General features: G+C 44.9%; 1 protein-coding gene across 3 annotated transcripts in view; it reads left to right on the forward strand.

The window, feature by feature from the left end:
• The window catches only part of SH3BP1 (SH3 domain binding protein 1), a 60,233-nt gene that overhangs the window by 30,937 nt on the left and 16,297 nt on the right, over nt 1-12,999 (forward strand). For all 3 annotated transcript variants that reach the window (XM_073591729.1, XM_073591730.1, XM_073591731.1), the window contains exons 9-13: nt 5,181-5,271; nt 6,559-6,692; nt 8,705-8,816; nt 8,922-9,003; nt 9,084-9,164. In XM_073591729.1, coding sequence (XP_073447830.1) covers nt 5,181-5,271; nt 6,559-6,692; nt 8,705-8,816; nt 8,922-9,003; nt 9,084-9,164 — 500 coding nt within the window. The remainder of the gene's footprint in view (nt 1-5,180; nt 5,272-6,558; nt 6,693-8,704; nt 8,817-8,921; nt 9,004-9,083; nt 9,165-12,999) is intronic.

A 12,999-nucleotide genomic window follows, 5' to 3' on the forward strand; every position in this document is an offset into this window, starting at 1 on the left:
CATGAATCAAAACCCCGGACTGTCCGGGTGAATCCCAAACGTGGCAACCCTACACGGGGGAAAGCGTTTGGGCGGCAGCCCAGGTGACAGGATTTATTTTGCTGAAAAAATCACTTTGCAAACCCCCCCCCCCCCAGCAATTCTATCTGCGGCCATCTTGAGTAAGGGCAGATGATTCACATAGCATTTACTTCCTGGAATCCATCTGCCCTTAGCTCAGGCATTCGGGCAGTAGGGTGTGCCTAGCTGAGAAAGCTCCTCCTCCCTTCCTCCAGATGATAGAAAAAAAAATTCCCATGAAGACTCCTGGGATATACTGTGTGACGGTAGTCACTTTGGGTGGGGGGTTTGTGCAACTCAGCTCACCTTGGTGAGCTCTGGAAACTCTGTGTCCAGCTCCCCTAGCCCCTCTTATGTGTAAATCACCCTGTGTCCATTAGGGGCACAGGGTGACTGAGAACCCCACTATGATCTGTGCTATTTAGACACACTGTACAGCCACACTGGGGTGACGGGAGTCACTTTGGGTGGGGGGTTTTTTGGAACTCAGCTTACCTTGGAGAGCTCTGGAAACTCCGTGTCCAGCTCCCCTGGGTAAGCTGAGTTCCACAAACCCCCCCACCCAAAGTGACTCCTGTCACATACTGTATGACATCATTTTGGCCTAGGCCAGAGACCAGGAAGTAACTGAGGAAATGTAAATAAAAAAAAAGTTTAAAACAAGTAGATACAATATACGGTACTTTCCTATCTATTTACTAATGCTGGCAGAATGAGGATTAAAAATAGTTAAAAATGTTGATTCCACTTTAACTGCTCCTCCTCACATTGAGGGCTTGGAATGTCAAGAAGGAGAATTCCAAAACTTTCTTTAAATAAACTGATATAAAAATAACATCCATAAGATGCCGGCATGCTCACAGCCTGAGAGCTCAGTTATTTTGAACCCAACGTTTTAGAGACTTTTGAAAGGATAACTTCACTTTCAGGCTCAGTTCACATCCCAAATGACATCCGTTTTTGAGTGCGATTGTGGTACGAATTCACGATGCGACTTTTGTGTGTCAAGTGCGATTCTAATGCAAAAGTGTGAGGGGATTGGTCATAGCTGCAATTCTAATATCTGGTCAATAGAACCCAAAAAAAGCTGGATTCACAGTAATGTGATCACAGGACTGTGATTTTAATCTAAATTCGCACCGGATCAAACTCGCACATGACCCTTCTTTTTAGCCGCATCAGAATCGCCCCGCATTGATGTGAACAGCCTACATTGAAAACAATGTTATTGCAGATGACATGTAAATCTATGCATTCTGAACAGATCAAAATCGCATCAGAATTCGAATCGCTGTGAACCGGGCCTTAGTCCTCTACTGGTAGTCTTCATACCATTGAATGACTTTACAATCATGACACCCATATTAACCCCTTCCCACCCGCGATATAGACGTAAGATGGCTACAGCCCGGGCTTACTGTGCCGGGAGGGCGTCCTCCAGTAATCGGCGCTGCTTGCATGCCCCTGTGGGGCGCTTGCAGCTCGCTCTGTGATCGCTGAATCCTTTGCCATCAGCTCAGCTGATCACAGATCAGGGGAAAAGGGCCAATCACAGTGATCTTTTACCACGTGATCAGCTGTGGTCATGATGTAATCACACGCCAGTTATTGGCTTTCCTTTCCTCACACTGACAGCAAGAGGAGAGCCAATAAGCGGCTTGTGTTAAATGGACATCTACACTGATAATCACTGTCTTGATTATCAGTGCTTTCCCACCAGTGCCCATCAGTGCTGCCAATCAGTGCCCATCAGTGATGCCTATCAGTGCCCATCAGTGAAGCCTATTAGTGCTCATCAGTGAAGCCTATTAGTGCCACCTGTCAGTGCCGACTATAAGTGCAGCCTCATCAGTGCACATCATTGTCACTTATCAGTGCTGCCTATCAGTGCTACCTATTAGTGCCCAACAGTTCCGCCTATTAGTGCCACCTATCAGTACCCATCAGTGCCGCCTATTAGTGCAGCCTCATCAGTGCCCATCATTGTCACTTATCAGTGCTGCCTATCAGTGCCACCTATCAGTGTACATCAGTTCCGCCTATTAGTGCCACCTATCAGTACCCATCAGTGCCGCCTATTAGTGCAGCCTCATCGGTGCCTATCAGTGCCACCTATCAGTGCCCATCAGTTCCTCCTATAAGTGCCCTCTATCAGTGCCCATTAGTGCCGCCAATAAGTGCAACCTCACCAGTGCCCATCATTGTCACTTATCAGAGCCACCTATCAGTGCCCATCAGTTCCGCCTATTAGTGCCACCTATCAGTGCCCATCAGTGCCTTCTATTAGTGCAGCCTCATCTGTGCTCATCATTGTCGCTTATTAGTGCCACCTATCAGTGCCTATCAGTTCCTCCTATAAGTGCAGCCTCACCAGTGCCCATCATTGTCACTTATCAGTGCCTATCAGTTCCTCCTATAAGTGCAGCCTCACCAGTGCCCATCATTGTCACTTATCAGTGCCCATCAGTTCCTCCTATAAGTGCAGCCTCACCAGTGCCCATCATTGTCACTTATCAGAGCCACCTATCAGTGCCCATCAGTTTTGCCTATTAGTGTCACCTATCAGTGCCGCCTCATCAGTGCTCATCATTGTCACTTATCAGTGCAGCCTATCAGTGCCCATCAGTGCCGCCTCATTACCACACAAAATTACTTATTTGCAAATATTTTAACAGAAACTAAGAAAAAGTTGTTTTTCTTTTTCCGAAATTTTCTGTCTTATTTTGTTTGTTTAGCAAAAAATAAAAAACCCCAGAGGTGATTAAATACCACCAAAAGAAATCTCTATTTGTGTACAAAGAATAATACAAATGTCATATGTGTACAGAGTCGCATGACCGCTGCTACATTTGTCATTCAAAGTGTGACAGCGATGAAAGCTGAAAATTGCCCTGGGCAGGAAGGGGGTATAAGTGCCCCGATAGGCAAGTGGTTAAAAAAAGAGATCAGGGTCTTTATTCGGAATCTCTGTGGGGTACCCCAAGGTTCAGGTTGTGGTTTCACTGACCACTTTATGAATCTTCCATGCCATGGAAGTGCCAGACTCCCTCCAAAGCCCAACCCCCGTTCATCAGGTGTTCCCCGGAGCTTCTAGGACAGTGATGGTGAACCTTGGCACCCCAGATGTTTTGGAACTACATTTCCCATGATGCTCAGCTACACTGCAGAGTGCATGAGCATCATGGGAAATGTAATTCCAAAACACCTGGAGTGCCAAGGTTCGCCATCACTGGCCTAGGAGGTGCAGATGTTGTTCTGCCAATACCCGGAGTGCAACCTGCCAAGGATCTGGTGGAGACCGCCGACCAGCAGACAACCAGGCCTGGTACTAATTCAAGAGGCAGAAGCAAAAATCAGACAGATAAGAAATCGAGGCAGGCGGCAGACTAAAGTATAATCCAAAGTACAGGCTGGGGTCAGATTCCAGAGATCATTAGTACATGCAATAGTCAGGCAGATACAGACAAACGAAAGGCTCATTTATATCAGAGAGCGATCTACGAGGGATCTCTTCGTAGAGGGCATCTGACAGGCAGTGAGGAGGCACTTTGTCACCTTCTCACCACCTTTTTTGTTAACCCTTAAAAACCCACACTACCGTACTGCAACCACAAATGCGTTTCACGCATTTTACGGGGCGGTTGCAGAGCGGCTCCATTCAGTTGAATGGCCCCCGTTCACATTTGAGCGTTTTTGTAGCAAAACGCATGTCGCTCAATAAAAGTACAGGAGCCACTTTTCAGGCAGATTTCAGCATTTTTGTCCCCAAAAGACTTGAAAACGCCTTGGAAAAACTCGACATAAGCATTTTGTCATGCGATTTTTTTTCTCAAACAGCAGCTCTCCGCCTCTTTTTCAGCAGAACTTCACACCTTTTAGTTAAAAAATGCCTGAAAAAAAAAATGCCTGAAAACGCTCAGCTAAGTGTGAATGTAGCTTCAACCTTTTGATCTGGCACAGGATGGATGATCTGAGGTCCTTAACGGAGGTCAGGTGTGCAGTACAAGTTAGATTGTTGCAGTGACAAAAAATTCTCCATAGATGGCGATGAAGAGTGATTCAAAATGTCCTACACATGCAATCCATGTGTGACCTGCAACCCAAGTTTGGGATTAAAGTGCCACCTCTGTGTTTTAAGATGACGCAAAGCTATGTAGTGAAGCTATGTAGTGAAAAAAAGTTTCAATAAGCATCTGACATGTGCCATACATTCTAGGGATGGCTTTATCACTGGTGGCCCCCCGGTGCCCCTTTCTACAGCCTGCAAGGCCCCAGCTGGACAATGCCCAATGCAGAGTGGCAGCGGTGTGCCGATTGGTGGGTTCACTCCTTTCGATGGAGAGGGTGGAAGTAGCGCAGGAGCAGACTTAGATCAGCCTTTCTCAATCCTTTTACCCCAGAGGAACTGTTGAAATAATTTTCAGATCTCGGGGGAACCTTCCCCCAGCTTAGAGTATATCTCAAATTGGGGAAGTCAGTTGAAAATTTGCTCTGACACCTGAAAAGATCTGCTAAGTGGCATTGGACCAAGAATTATGCAGGCACCATCAGATGGGAGGTCAGTTAGCCACAGTTCAAGGAACCCCTAGCAACCTATAGAGGAATTCTAGGGTTTCACGGAACCCTGGTTGAGAATGGTTGGAGTAGATTGTTTCAGGTAAGGGCTGGATGTGTTCCTTATACGAAGCACAAAATAACCTTCCTGTTATAGGAAGTAACACAGTAGAATGTAGTAATGCGGTCAAGGTGGAAGACGTTCCTTCGTTTTTAGAAGAACCAGCTTGGGGTTCTTCGAAGCAGGCTATTTTTTGTCATTGAACGTGATGGATGTTGTCTCTATTCAAACTATGGGGGAGATTTACTAAAACTGGTGCACACAGAATCTGGTGCAGCTCTGCATAGAAACCAATCAGCTTCCAGGTATTCTGGTCAAAGCTTAATTGAAGAAGCTGAAGTTAGAAGCTGGTGGGCTACAATGCACAGCTGCATCAGATTCTGAGTGCTCCAGTTTTAGTAAATCTCCCCCTATGTGACTATTCTTATCTTACCTCTGTATTAGTAGTTAGGGTTGTCCTATTAAATCCTTTATTAAACCCCTATAACTTGATGTTTCCCCACAGCTTCTGGAGCTTCAGGCAGAGTATCATCGGAAATCATTGGCGCAGCTGACAGATGTATTGGGGGAGCTGAGAGACACCATGAAGGAGAGCGGTCAGTATTCATCTACCGTCCTGTCCGTTTTTTGGTAAACCATCATGGGAGAGTGTCCACCACTAGGGTCAACCACACAGGTCCCTCACCCCTTACATATATCAGACTCATTACTAGTTCATGTGTATGATGTAGAATGGACTGGAAATTGTTAAAGACCTTAAAACTGTTTCGAGTTATTATGCAGAAGTCCTCAGCTGCACCAAATTTGCACTCTCCAGTTTTAGTAAATCAACCCCTAAATGTCCCTCTTCAACCAACAAGTGCAGTCACTAAATGTCCCTCTTCAACCAAGTGCAGTCACTAAATGTCCCTCTTCAACCAACAAGTGCAGTCACTAAATGTCCCTCTTCAACCAAGTGCAGTCACTAAATGTCCCTCTTCAACCAACAAGTGCAGTCACTAAATGTCCCTCTTTAACTGAGTGCAGTCACTAAATGTCCCTCTTCAACCAACAAGTGCAGTCACTAAATGTCCCTTTTCAACCAATGAGTGAAGTCACTAAATGTCCTTCTTTAACCAATGAGTGCAGTCACTAAATGTCCCTCTTCAACCAACAACAATTTCAGTCACTAAATGTCCCTCTTCAACCAACAAGTGCAGTCACTAAATGTCCCTTTTCAACCAATGAGTGAAGTCACTAAATGTCCTTCTTTAACCAACGAGTGTAGTCACTAAATGTCCCTCTTCAACCAACGATTGCAGTCACTAAATGTCCCTTTTCAACCAATGAGTGAAGTCACTAAATGTCCTTCTTTAACCAACGAGTGCAGTCACTAAATGTCCCTCTTCAACCAACGAGTGTAGTCACTAAATGTCCCTCTTCAAACAACGAGTGCAGTCACTAAATGTCCCTCTTCAAACAACGAGTGCAGTCACTAAATGTCCCTCTGCAACCAACAATGATTTCAGTCACTAAATGTCCTTCTTCAACCAACGAGTGTAGTCACTAAATGTCCCTCTTCAACCAACAAGTCCAGACACTAAATGTCCATATTCGACTAACAAGTGAAGTCAACAAATGTCCCTCAACTGAATGCAGTCACTAAATATCCCTCTTCAGCCAAAATTGAGTGCAGATTTTTTGAGAAAATGCATTTAATAAGCTTCTAACTGGTCATCACCCCTCAGAGGGCCCCGTATAAAGTTTCTTTATTGAGCCATTGTACCAATGAACCTACTGGGAACCTACTCAGAATTCCTCACCAGTCATTCCTTATTTTAACTACTGAGCCTTCTTCACATACATCTCCACATCATCGTTCTCTTTCTTGTTTTCTTCACCAGCTCCAGCACATCAGTCTCCTGCCGAGGTATACGGGGTACCGCTGGCAACACATCTAGAAAGATTTGGATGTGAGATTGCTGCGCCCATATCGGCCTGTGTGCGAATGCTGCTGATCCACGGGATGCAAGAAGAGGTAGGTGCCATGGTCTCTGATGGCCACCTCTGATTATACATTGCTGAATGAGACAATTATATATTTCATCTTTCCGGTAGAGATACTAAAAACCCTACAATTCATAAGAAATGTTTTCAGGTTTTTTTTTCCTGTCCATTTTTCCTATATTCCCATTTGTGATCATTTCCCCTCCTGTAAACCGCCATTAGTGGACCTGGTCACAACATGCCCTGAGTCTGGTTTACACCTTGAAGACTGGACATCACTGAGGATCCCTGGTGGTAATAATAAGGTGTAATTTTTCCACCTGGGACCATAACTACCCTGGACTTCACTATGAGAGGCCTTGGAGTCTAGTGCTAGATTACTATCATGGTCCCAATCACGTCTCTGGTACCTACCCTGCTATAGTCAGAAGACACTGAATAGCACCGCTGGCTATAGCCAGCGGCGCTGATCATGCGGAAAATTTCCAAAAGGCTGGTTGTACAGAAGCTGATCGGTAGACCGACTTCTGTACAACCAGCCAGCTCATACATGGATTGAAATTTGGCTGGTCCCTACTGAACCGGATGAATTTTGATCCATGTATGGTCAGCTTTACTCCAGTGGGGTTGATTTACTAAAACTAGATCATGCAAAATCTGGTGCAGCTGTGCATGGGAGCCAATCAGCTTCTAACTTCAGTTTGTTCAATTAAGCTTTGACAATAAAACCTGGAAGCTGATTGGTTTCTATGCAGAGCTGCACTTTTGCACTCTCCAGTTTTGGTAAATCAACCCCAACGTTCTTTCTGATCTTTGTGTGAATCTTTCTCATTCCCAAATCCAACGAATCTGCTGCACTGTTTTCCCTGTTCATGTTCAATTTTTCTTCCGCCATTCGCACACCCCAATCTTCGATCTGAACTCAGGACTCTGTGCAGGCCAGTCAAGTTTCTCCACCCTAAACTCGCTCATCCATGTCCATACCAAGACACTTTGGACAATTTCATGCTCCCAACTTTGTGGGAACAGTTTGGCGATGGCCCCTTCCTGTTCCAATATGACTGCACACCAGTGCACCAAGCAAGGTCCTTAAAGACATAGATGAGTGACTTTGGGGTGCAGAAACTTGACTGGCCTGCACAGAGTCCCAACCCGATAGAACACCTTTAGGATGAATTAGAGTTAGTGGACACAGCGAGCCAGGCCTTCTCGTCCAACATCAGTGCCTGACCTCACAAATGCGCTTTTGGAAGAATGGTCAAACATTCCCATAGACACACTCCTAAACCTTGTGGACGGCCTTCCCAGAAGCGTTGAAGCTGTTATAGCTGCAAAGGGTGGGCCAACTCAATATTGAACCCTACGGACTGAGACTGGGATGCCATTAACGTTCATGTGCGTGTAAAGACCGGTGTCCCAATACTTATGACAATATAGTGTATATTGCACATTCACATCAGTCCCTGCCCTCAAGGAGCTTATAATCTAAGGTTTTACTGAGTTTAGAACAGTGTTTCTCAACTCCAGTCCTCCAGGCGCACCAACAGGTCATGTTTTCAGGATTTCCTTCAGATGAAAAGGCTGTGGTAATTACTAAGGCAATGAAACTGATCAAATCACCTGTGCAAAATAGTGGAAATCCTGAAAACATGACCTGTTGGTGTGCCTTGAGGACTGGAGTTGAGAAACACTGGTTTAGAAAATAATCATCCGCAGATTGAAATGTGAAGGTCATTTGCATATTGGATTGTATAGCAATTCTTTATAATTTTTAGTGAAAGTGTAGCTTTCATTCATGTGAGGTATAACTGGAAGGGTATCCAATACCTGGAAGTCAGCCGGCTTACGCTGGGGCCTATGTAGCCTTTCAAGAAATCTAGGAATAATTGTTCAAACTGAAAGACATTTCCTTGTTACTAGGTGTAAACAGCCCCATCCACTTCCTGTCCGCCATATTTTCTGGTACTGAAATCAATGCTAATGATTGGTATTGGTGATGTGGTATTTTTGTGGTCAGGTTGGTAACTTGTAATTCTATTTCAGGGTCTGTTCCGGTTGGCTGCAGGCGCATCAATTCTGAAAAAGCTGAAGGCCAGTCTGGGTGCCGGTGCCAGGGACCTGGCGGAGTTTATTAATGAGCCGCATGCTGTGGCCGGTACGTGACTTTTTCTGCTCCCTCACCTCTATCTTTTCATATATGGCACCTTATTACTACCTCCTCCATACTCCATGCAGGATTATCATATTAAGTATCTTCTAGGTGCCCTCAAGTCCTATCTCCGGGAACTTCCAGAACCGCTCATGACCTCTGAACTCTTTGATGACTGGATGAGAGCTGCCAGGTAAAAGTGACCGCAGAGCTTGGTGGGGACGCATCTCTGCCAAGTTCACCTTGTCATACCAATTCTGTTTTATCTTTCAGCATTAAAGAGCCAGAAAAACGGCAGGAGAGTTTTAGAGAGGTGTGTGCCAAGCTGCCACCTGAAAACTACAACAACCTCAGGTATACAATGCCCACCATGACCAAATCTGTTAAAATAAAATTAATTCTGCTCTCAGCAAACCTTCACTGGGCCCATCGCCCTTGTGACCGTCTAATGTCTCAGATCTTCATACTATGTCTTCCTACATAGCCCATCAGATACCCAATTCATTCACCTTAGAAATGTGCTCTACCTGAGTTTATCAGATTTATGATAGGAGCTGCTACATACCTACCTGTGTTCCCAGTATGTGACACACACGTCTGTGTATCCCTATGTGTCACACACCTGTTCATGTTCCCTGTATGTGTCACACACCTGTCTATGTTACTCTGTGTCACACACATATCCGCTTTACCCATTTGTGGTGCATACCTACAGTATCTCACAAAAGTGAGTACACCCCTCGCATTTTTGTAAATCTTTTCTTCTATCTTTTCATGTGACAACACTGAAGAAATTACACTTTGCTACAATGTAAAGTAGTGAGTGTACAGCTTGTATAACAGTGTAAATTTGCTGTCCCCTCAAAATAACTCAACACACAGCCATTAATGTCTAAACCGCTGGCAACAAAAGTGAGTACACCGCTAAGTGAAAATGTCCAAATTGGACCCAAAGTGTCAATATTTTGTGTGGCCACCATTATTTTCCAGCACTGCCTTAACCCTCTTGGGCATGGTGTTCACCAGACCTTCACAGGTTGCCACTGGAATCCTCTTCCACTCCTCCATGATGACATCACAGAGCTGTTGGATGTTAGAGACCTTGCGCTCCTCCACCTTCTGTTTGAGGATGCCCCACAGATTCTCAGTAGGGTTTAGGTCTGGAGACATGCTTGACCAGTCCATCACCTTTAAATCACCTTTACCCTCAGCTTCTTTAGCCAGGCAGTGGTCGTCTTGGAGGTGTGTCTGGGGTCGCTATCATGTTGGAATACTACCCTGTGGCCCAGACTCTGAAGGGAGGGGATCATGCTCTGCTTCAGTATGTCACAGTACATGTTGGCATTCATGGTCCCCTCAATGATCTGTAGCTCCCCAGTGCCGGCAGCACTCATGCAGCCCCAGACCATGACACTCCCCCCACCATGCTTGACTGTAGACAAGACGCACTTGTTTTTGTACTCCTCACCTGGTTGCCGCCACACACGCTTGTCACCATCTGAACCAAATAAGTTTATCTTGATCTCATCAGACCACAGGACATGGTTCCAGTAACCCATGTCCTTAGTCTGCTTGTCTTCAGAAAACTGTTTATGGGCTTTCTTGTGCATCATCCTTAGAAGAGGCTTCCTTCTGGGACGACAGCCATGCAGACCAATTTGATGCAGTGTGTGGCGTATGGTCTGAGCACTGACAGGCTGACCCCCCCACCCCCTTAACCTCTGCAGCAATGCTGGCAGCACTCATACGTCTATTTCCCAAAGATAACCTCTGGATATGACGCTGAGTGGAACCTGTTCTGTTAAACCGCTGTATGGTCTCTACCACTGTGCTGCAGCTCAGTTTCAGGGTCTTGGCAATCTTCTTATAGCCTAGGCCATCTTTATGTAGAGCAACAATTCTTTTTTTCAGATCCTCAGAGAGTTCTTTGCCATGAGGTGCCATGTTGAACTTCCAGTGACCAGTATGAAAGAGTGAAAGCGATAACACCAAATTTAACACACCTGCTCCCCATTCACACCTGAGACCTTGTAACACTAACGAGTCACATGACACCGGGGAGGGAAAATGGCTAATGGGCCCAATTTGGACATTTTCACTTAGGGGTGTACTCACTTTTGTTGCCAGCGGTTTAGACATTAATGGCTGTGTGTTGAGTTATTTTGAGGGGACAGCAAATTTACACTGTTATACAAGCTGTACACTCACTACTTTACATTGTAGCAAAGTGTCATTTCTTCAGTGTTGTCACATGAAGGCTGCATTCACACTTGAGTGTTTTAAAGTCGCATGTTTTCACCGTGATATTTCTGTGTTTTTGCTGCAATTTTGTTCAGGTCACCAATGTAAGAGGCAGAAAAACGCCTGTAATCTGCCCCAAAGAAGCTCCTGTTCTTTTTTGAGCTTAGGGCGTTTTTCAGGCGTTTTGCTTCAGGTGACAAAACGCTCAGATGTGAACAGGTGCCATTGAAATGAATGGGATTTTGCTTGTTTTTTCAGGCGTTTTACAAGCGTTTTATGAGCTGAAAACGCTCAGGTGTGAATGCAGCCAAAAAGATATAATAAAATATTTACAAAAATGTGAGAGGTGTACTCACTTTTGTGAGATACTGTATATATTTTACTCTATTTGTCATGCACCTGTCTACATTTCTTGAATATGTTGCACACCAGTCCATGTTACCTGTGTATGTGTTGTATACCGGTCCACTTTACCTGTATGTGTCACATGCCTGTCCACTTTACCCATTTTTGTTACACACCTTCTAAGTTACTTTGTGTGACACACACACCTGTCCATGTTACCTGTGTGTGTTGTAAACCTGTCTATGTTACACGCATGTGTCACACACCTCTCCACTTTACTTATTTGTGTTCACTGCCTAAGGCTGCATTTACACCTGAGCGTTTAAAAGTCACGTGTTTTTACCGCGATTCTGCCGTGTTTTAACCAAATTTTTTTTACCGCGATTTTGCGGCGTTTTGCCGCGATTTTGTTCAGGTCACCAATGTAAAAGGCAGAAAAACACCTGTAATCTGCCCCAAAGAAGCTCATGTTCTTTTTTGAGCTTAGGGCGTGTAACCACACCCCGAGTATGAAAGCCGTTTAAGACATTCCATTTCCGAACACAACGGCAGCTATCAAACACTTTAATCAGCCGAACAAGAAACCCATACGAGTAATTCTCCCCAAAGTACGAGACAAGGCTCTGTATTGAGGTTCAAACACGAATGACTCTTTATTTTGAGATCTCACACAAATATTTACAGCAGGATGAAACTACAACCTCTCACCAGAAACCTAATTAACATGAGCTTGTTGGGAGTTTTTTCGGGCGTTTTATGAGCATTTTATGAGCTGAAAACGCTCAGGTGTGAATGCAGCCTAAGTTACTTCATTTGCCACACACCAATCTGTTATTTGTATGTGTTGGACACTTTTCTATGTTACTCCTTGTGTCACACACCTGTCCACATGACCTGTATGTGTCACACACCTGTTTACCTTACCCATATGTGTCACACACCTGTCCACATTTACCAATATGTGCCACACACCTGTCTATGTTACTTCATGGGTCACACACCTGTCTATGTTACTTCATGGGTCACACACCTGTCTATGTTACTTCATGGGTCACACACCTGTCCACATTTACCAATATGTGCCACACACCTGTCTATGTTACTTCATGGGTCACACACCTGTCTATGTTACTTCATGGGTCACACACCTGTCTATGTTACTTCATGGGTCACACACCTGTCCACATTTACCAATATGTGCCACACACCTGTCTATGTTACTTTATGGGTCACACACCTGTCTATGTTACTTCATGGGTCACACACCTGTCTATGTTACTTCATGGGTCACACACCTGTCTATGTTACTTCATGGGTCACACACCTGTCTATGTTACTTCATGGGTCACACACCTGTCTATGTTACTTCATGGGTCACACACCTCTCTATGTTACTTCATGGGTCACACACCTGTCTATGTTACTTCATGGGTCACACACCTATCCACATTACCTGAAGGTGCCACACACCTGTCTATGTTACTTAATGGGTCACACACCTGTCCACATTTACCAATATGTGCCACACACCTGTCTATGTTACTTCATGGGTCACACACCTGTTCACATTACCCATATATGTCACACCCCTCTCTGTTACACT

Source organism: Aquarana catesbeiana, linkage group LG07, assembly GCF_042186555.1.
Source record: "Aquarana catesbeiana isolate 2022-GZ linkage group LG07, ASM4218655v1, whole genome shotgun sequence".
In the NCBI taxonomy this organism is placed as follows: Eukaryota; Metazoa; Chordata; class Amphibia; order Anura; family Ranidae; genus Aquarana; species Aquarana catesbeiana.